General features: G+C 51.8%; 1 protein-coding gene across 2 annotated transcripts; it reads left to right on the top strand.

Annotated features, from left to right (window-relative positions):
• Positions 1–1,951: 1,951 nt before the first annotated feature.
• Osm (oncostatin M) lies at positions 1,952–6,054 on the top strand. Of its 2 annotated transcripts, none has more exons than XM_034509521.2 (3): positions 1,952–2,478; positions 3,958–4,094; positions 4,547–6,054. In XM_034509521.2, exons 1-3 carry the CDS (start codon positions 2,445–2,447, stop codon positions 5,090–5,092), a joined length of 717 nt encoding a protein of 238 aa, XP_034365412.1. In that variant the 5' UTR covers positions 1,952–2,444; the 3' UTR covers positions 5,093–6,054. The 2 variants fall into 2 exon arrangements, with proteins under 2 accessions (XP_034365412.1, XP_076794330.1); XM_076938215.1 differs by having other exon boundaries at positions 1,952–3,420.
• The last annotated feature ends 1,501 nt before the right edge of the window (positions 6,055–7,555 follow it).

Genomic DNA, 7,555 nt, shown 5'->3' with positions numbered 1-7,555 from the left:
TCTTGCCCTGAGCTAAGACATGCCTTTAGACACCAGGTAAATAAATACACACCCTTCCTTCCTTCCTTCCTTCCTTCCTTCCTTCCTTCCTTCCTCCCCTTCCCTCCCCTCCCCTCCCCTCCCCTCCCCCTCCCTCCCTCCCTCCCTCCTTCCTTCCTTCCTCTCCTTTTCTCTAGTAGTAGGAAACCCTCAGGGTGTTAAGCTCTGAGTCTAGGTGCTGGCCTAGGTGGACATCAGTAACCCCTTTGACTTTATTTAATTAATTTTTATTTAATTTTATTTATTTATTTGAGACAGAGTCTCCCTGCTGGCTTGGAATTTGTAGTGGGTGAGTTGCCACCTCTCAATTGCTGGGACTACATGCCCAGCTCCTGATTTTGTTTTGAGATTGGTCTCCTTCTCTATCCCAGGCTGGCCTCTGATGCACAATCCTGTCTCAGCCTCTAGAGAAGTAGGGATTACAAGTGTGTACTACCCCATCCAGCTCTGAACACCTCTCAATTGTGCAGGTGGCCTCCAGCAGGGGAACTTACCCCTTTGCACCTTTGTTTTGAACAGAGGAGGTAGTGTCTGGTCCACGGGAGGATACCTGAGGTGAAGGAGCCTCTCTTGCCAACATATGGGTCCTGTGAAGCACTGTGTAGCACTCTCCAGCCAGGTCCCGGGCTGCTCGGAGCTTCCCTCTGTCTCCTTGTCAGAGAGGGCTTGAGTGTGGGGGTATAGGGACTGCCCCAGGATGACATCAGGGATGTGAAATGCAGAAGGATTCCTTCCTGGCCAGGGCCCTAGGGAACAGCACTCTGGAATGGGCAGAGGTGAGAAATTCAGTAGGAGGAAATGAAGACCTCAGGAAAGGGATCTAGACTAGGCTGCACTGGTGGGTTGCTAACAAGGGAAACACTGCTGAGTGCAGAAAATGGGTGGATGGGGGCATAGTCACCTTCTGGATTGGGAGTGGTGGAGGAAGTTTGTTGAATGAATATATGAAGACCAACAGCAGGTACCTCTGGCTCCTGAAGTTACAGCCTAAGGATGCTCATTCTAGCTTGGCAGACATGATAGGGCTTCCAAGCACAGCCTGTGGATCTGGGTCAGCCTGGGCCTCAGTTTACCACAGTAAAGCAGTAGACGGACTAGGAGACACTATCTCCAGGGCCACAAGTCATCACTTTCAGTCAGTGCTGAGAAGCAGAAAACCCACCCATGATGGATCACTATCTTTCAGAGAAAGTGAAACCTTGTGTCCAACTGTCTCAGCACCCCCACCCCTCAGCTTCCCCTCTGAGCTCACAGCTTCCCCGGCTCCCCGCCCCCTCCATCCCCTGAAAACTAGTACTTGGAATTCAAGTTCTTTTCTTTTTCCTTCAAAGGCTTTTTTGCCTTTTATGTCCATGTTGGCAGTAACCTTGTGAGGCGAACCAAAGAATGCTTCTCTTTACATTTCACAGGTGAGGTTCAAAGCGGCTAAGGGACTTGCCTCTGAGGACACAGTGTGTCATAAGTTTGAAACCTGGTCTCTAACTTCTCTTGCTCCAAGTGTCCTAAAGGATCTGTCGACAGAGGGGACCAAAACAAACAAACAAAACAACAACAACAAAAACAAGCAAACAAAAAACAAAGCCGGGCAGTGGTGGCGCAAGCCTTTAATCCCAGCACTTGGGAGGCAGAGGCAGGCGGATTTCTGAGTTGGAGGCCAGCCTGGTCTACAGAGTGAGTTCCAGGACAGCCTGGGCTATACAGAGAAACCCTGTCTGGAACAACAACAACAACAACAAACAAACAAACAAAACAGAAGGAACCTGGGATTGGGAAGTCTGGAAGGGGATAGTTCATGGAGACAATGAAAATGAGTTGGGCTAGAAGATGCTACCCAGGGATTAGAGGCACAATCTTGGGGCCCGAGCCTGGCTCTGTGCCCAGAGCCTGGTGGTTTCCGCTCACAGATGTCCCGACAGCCCAAGCGAGAGGGTGGGAAGGGCACTCAACGAGGAAGATGTCTGGCTCCCTTTAGCCCTAAACCTCGGTGTCCTATGAAATTGGTGGTTCCTGGACCAAGGGTGGCCTACCTTGCAAGTCCTACTCTGACTCCTGGACTGACCCCTGAAGATGACACGGACCCCCATGCTGCCTGATCACCCCAAGAAGGATGAGGCTGCGGTTTACATCATTCTTGGGCGTGGGGCTGACCTCGAAGAACGAATTCGAAGAAAACGGGAGGAGGAGCGGGCATGTCATGGCGCCTGGCGCCCATTGGCCGCCTGGGGAAACTTTGGTTTTTGGGGTCATGTTCCCAGAAGGCCTGCCCTTCCCCCTCCCCCTCCCCACCCACCTCACGAGGTGTTGGCCAATCGCCCCGTCGGGCATAAAGTGGCTGCCAGCCCACAGGACACCCAGCCAAACCGTGTCACCCCTGAGAGGCACGGGCCGAATCACCAGGACCCAGCATGCAGGGACAGCTTCCACCGAGAACACTGCTCAGTAAGTACTTCCTTCCTCTCTGCCAAGCCAGGGCACAGCTGTGCCAACTGGCTACTGTGGGCACCCTCTGCCCTTGGGAGCTGCAGATCAAGTGAAGGATGCGGATGAGAGGGAGGACTAGAAGGTTAAGGGTCCACTGAGACCCCAGCATATCCACAGGTAGAGACATGGTATTTCTGTAAGGTTTCCAGAGGGAGGTGACAGAGAGACCATGCTGGGGACCAGAATGTGAGGGAAGAGGAGAAAGAGAAGAAGCTGGAGAAGCCCGAGGCAGGTAGGGGATGAGCAGAAAAGGAAGTTTCGGATCTGTGAGGAAGTGGAGCAAGGGCTAGGATGGGGCCTCCTTCTTGCTCTGATTCAATTCTCAGGGTCTGGGCTAGATGGAAAGTCAGTCAAGCCAGAGGTCCTTAGATCATCCCGCCACACATACAGCCACACCCACATGGGGACAGGCAAACAGAGCCATCAATGTAGGTGCGGGTCTTCCCTCTCAGTAACAGAGGAAGGCTCACCTGCAGACCAGAACCTCCAGTGAACAGGGCAGGTTCTGCAATGCCTCACCTCGGTCTATGGGCACACCCCCACAGGCACTGGTCCACGTGCACCTGTTACACGCTCACTGTGGGCCCTCACTGGCAGTGTAGCTGCAGACTCCTGGGGAAGATGGGGAGGGGACTTGTGGTTGGCACGCCTGGGCTCCTGGCCCTCCCCAGGGGGCTGGTTGGTTTGTAGGAAGGGAAGGATGGTGTCACAGCCTTCCGGGCCATTGCACCACAGGCCCCTTCCGACCACGTGGCTGCCGGTGCCTGTGAGGGTGGGGGCCGGCCGGCGAGCTGGAATTGTACTCATCTGCATTCACCCCCACTACCTTCTCATGGGCTCCTAATATCCCTGGTGTGTGTGTGTGTCTGAAGTTTGTGTGTCAGGGGCAGAAAGGTCAAGGTGAGTGCTGGGCATGTGGGACCTGGGCAGGATTTTCTCTTGCACCTAGCTCACCTTTCAGTAGAATGGGTGTCAGCACTGGCTGGCCCCGTGGGTAGAGAAGTGCCTTTTTTTTTCTGGCTCTGTGAACAGAGAGCTCAGGTGACCTGCTGCCCCGGGGCTGCTCCCCAGGCTGGCCCCTGGTCCACTGTATTCCACCTAAAGGGAATGTTAAGGTCTATATGGGAGTCAGGGACTTGACCTGTCTGTCGTCAGTCTCAGGACAAAACTAACCCTTGTATGAGGCCAGACATAGAGGACTCATCTTGTCTGTTGTGCCCTAAGATCAGGACAGGGATGCTGTGGTCTAAACCCCAACTTCTGCCCAAAGAGCTGCTGGGCAGCTGCAGCCACCACCATCTCCCTCACCCTGCTTGGTTTGTGGTGGAAGGTGGTGACCCCAGTGCTCCCGTGTAAACTCAGCACCTACTGCATGCCCGCTCCTCCCCCGGGCTCTACATACCGCCAGTCAGGTAACCAAGCCCTTCTCTGCCCTAGGTTTGGCTCTCAGTCTCCTGTTCCTGAACATGGCAACAGCCAAGCGTGGCTGCCCCAGCTCTTCCTCACAACTCCTCAGCCAGCTGCAGAGTCAGACGAACATCACAGGGAACACAGGATTACTCTGGGAGCCCTATGTAAGCCTCAGCCCTTAGGGCACCTGAAGGTCAGAGAATCTTGGGGACTAGTGAGGGAGTGAACACATGGAGGACCAGGATGGGGCAGGAGGGAAACAGTCATTTGAGGGACAGTGGAGCTGCTTGACTCCCAACTCCATTCCTTGACTGTCTGGAAAGGTTGGTACTTTGTTCTAGGCGTCCAGATGCAGTAAGTGAACCTGTCAGAGCTCCCGCAGCCCCCACCACACCTAGGGACCCTCACTCCACCCACTGCATGCACAGTCACCCCAGGGCCCCGACAGCCCTCCTGCCATCTCTGCTGACATCAGAATTCTTTTCATACCTTGGCTTTTCGCCCTTTGTTGGGAAGATCATTACAAGAGCTTGTGTTTCAAAGACAGCGAAGGCGGGCTTCTCTGTGAGTGTTTGGAGGGTTCTGTCATGCATTCCTCGATCTTTTCCTTCCTCAGATGCACCTCCAAAACCTGAACACATCTGCCCTGAGAGCTGCCTGCATGGAGAACTCTGTGGCCTTCCCCAGCGAGGACACACTCCGGCAACTGAGCAAGCCTCACTTCCTGAGCACTGTGTATGCCATACTGGGCAGAATTGAGCACCAACTGGATGCTTTAAGACAGCAATTTCTGAAGACTCCGGCTTTTCCAAAGCTAGAGAAGGCCAGGTGGAACACCCATGGCATAAGGAACAATGTTTACTGCATGGCCCAGCTGCTCCACTACTCCCTGGAGATACCTGAGCCCACACAGGCGGACTCTGGCGCCTCACAGTCCACTACCACACCAGGCCTCTTTCAGGTCAAGATAGGCAGCTGCCGCTTCCTCTGGGGCTACCATCACTTCATGGGCTCAGTGGGGAGGGTCTTCAGGGAGTGGGGAGATGGCTCCAGACGCAGCCGGAGACACAGTCCGCTTCGGGCTCAGCACAAGGGAGCCGGCAGAATCAGACCCTCCAGGAGCAGCCAGAGGCTGAAGCCCAGGGCCCAGGTACCCCGGTAGCCTGAGTACTCACTAACAGACAAGCATAGTCTGTTGAAACTGGATGCCACCTTTCAGAGGCTTTCAAAGCTGCTCCTGTGTTCAAGGCCACGAAGAAGAGCACTTTAAGGGGTGAGGTTGAGGGTCCCCTACTACCACTCTGGACTGCAGGATAATCAGGTTATTGTGCCCTCACTCCAAGCCTCCAGTCCTAGTGGGGTGCCTGGATCAAGCCACGTGGGGCTGGAGGCTTTCCATTGATTCAGGGATCTGATGACACAGGCTGATTCACCACTGGGCCGACCCCCTCAGGCTGTTGGTCCTTTCCTCTCATGACTTGAAGCTGTTGCCTCCAGACTTCCTCCTTTCCCTGTGGCTAGGTTCCAAAGAGAGGTCTGGTCTGGTGCTCTCTCTCTCATGCCTTATCCCAATCAGGCCTGATACCTGGACATCTGGGTGACCTCACACTTGGCAGTTTCGACAGGGGCAGGGTGTCCTAGAAGGAACACTGATCTGGGAGTTCAAGGGAAGAGAGCTCGGAGCCTAGCTTGTTCTCTAATTCTCTGTGTGACTGTGAGCAAGACACTTTATATATCTGAATGTCAGCATTCTCTGTGGAAAGCTGTGCTGTGTGTGAGTCCTTATGAAACACCCCCCTCCGCCTGTCAGCTGCTGGACTCTGACACAGGGTGGACATCAAAGCCTCTGTAAATGGGAACCTATGGTACAAACCATCATGGGGTGGTTTATGGGAGATCTCCCAGTGCCTGAAAGCCCTATCTTGGATCCTCGCTGCTCAGTGCTCCCTCTGGTGGTGTGTTATGGATTTTTTTTTCCACAGGCTGAACCAGTTCTCTTGAAAGGACTCAGAAGCTGATGAGAAATTACTTGGAGGGACATGACTAATTTATTGTTTTATTTTTATCAGTTTAATTCGTTTTCTATTTATAAGGCCTATTTATAATGTATATTTAATGTTAATATTTTGCTAACATATTTAAAACTTGCCTCGTTTCTAAAGTTGGTGTCAGTTTTTTATTATGGGAGAGGGTTTTGCGGCCTTTCTGGTCTCAAGGTGGCAAGGGCAAAGATGCCAGTTCTCTAGGATGGGCTAAGGGTCTGAGCATCATTCAGGAAAAGCAGTCACATAACACACGGGACATCTCCTTTTTCTTAGCTGTGGGGTGTGTCTGAGAGAGAGAGAGAGAGAGAGAGAGAGAGAGAGAGAGAGAGAAAGAGAGAGAGAGAGGGAGGCTTTTCCTGGGGACCTGCAACATAATTTATCCCAGAAAGGGAGCCCATGACAGGCTAAAGTCCAAGTCCACGTTGATGAACCAGTGAGTTGTTACTGTGTTATAATAGGTGTGTTGATGAGGGCTTACTTATGGGAGCAGGGATGCTCCCCCACCCCCGCACCAGAATCTCCGAAAAGCCCACCAGCACGCTGACTGCTGTACTGGGAGCCCTGAGCAGGGTGTAGTCAGCGGGCAGCCCACTATCCCCTCCCTGAGTTAGCGCTCAGTGCCCTTCTCCCACAGTACTCTCCTTTATTTTCTTAGGAGGGATCCCCCAGACTCAAGTTTTTATCCTTGATATGAGCTTTTGCTCACCTCCCAAGGCTCTTGAGCTTCCGATCTGAGGAGCATTTCAGTTCTGAGGAAATTGCCACAGCACCCCAGGGAGGCTGCAGGTGGATACCAAGTGTCTTCCTCAATCTCTGCTCACCTTTTGCTTGAAGTTGTCTCTGAACCTGGAGCTGGGTATTTTCTAGGATATCTGCCCAAGGAGATCTAGAGATCAGTGGGACTTTCTCAGCTTGGGGGGTTACAGACACATGCCACCTGTCCCCCTTTAAAATATTTTATTTTTAGCTGTATAAATTTGTGTTGGGGGAGGGGGTTGTACATGTGACTGCTGTGCTAGTGGGGACCAGAAGAGGTTGTCAGATTCCCTGGGATTGAAGCTGTAGACAGTTGAGAGGGAATATGGGTGCTGCTAACCAAACCCAAATCTTTTGCAAGAACAGTAAGTGTTCTTAACTGATGACCCGTCTCCCCAACTCTGGAAACAGAGATTTTAAACAACCAAACTTTATATCTTTTACAAAAGATTTATTTATTTATTTATTTATCTATTTATTTAATGTATATGAGTGTTTTATCTGCGTGTGTAGATGCATGCTAGAGGAGGTATCAGATCCTGTGAGACTACACATGTGGGTGCTGGGAATCGAGCCCAGGACCTGTAGAAGAGCAGCCAGAGCTTTTTAATAGCTGAGCCATCTCTCCAGTCCCCCGAATTAATTTAATAAAAGCTAGACGAATGTATTTCCCCTGTATTGACAGTCATGTGCCCTGTATGGCTGTCTTGTTTATGACTGGAGAACTTAAACAAGTCACTTGTCTTTCAATTTAGTTTTTTTTTTTTGTCCTTTTTTTTTTTTGTTTTGTTTTTTGTTTTTTGTTTTGTTTTGTTTTTCGAGAC

The sequence above is a fragment of the Arvicanthis niloticus genome, chromosome 7 (genome assembly GCF_011762505.2).
Source record: "Arvicanthis niloticus isolate mArvNil1 chromosome 7, mArvNil1.pat.X, whole genome shotgun sequence".
Taxonomy (NCBI): domain Eukaryota; kingdom Metazoa; phylum Chordata; class Mammalia; order Rodentia; family Muridae; genus Arvicanthis; species Arvicanthis niloticus.
This window is presented reverse-complemented; position numbering and strand designations above follow the sequence as displayed.

Excerpts from the sequence above, each read along its gene's own strand:
- Osm (XM_034509521.2), top strand. The coding sequence starts at position 2,445 with ATGCAGGGACAGCTTCCACCGAGAACACTGCTCA. Across the intron at positions 2,479-3,957 it reads TCCACCGAGAACACTGCTCA|GTTTGGCTCTCAGTCTCCTG; the intron begins GTAAGTACTTCC and ends TCTCTGCCCTAG. Across the intron at positions 4,095-4,546 it reads GATTACTCTGGGAGCCCTAT|ATGCACCTCCAAAACCTGAA; the intron begins GTAAGCCTCAGC and ends TTCCTTCCTCAG.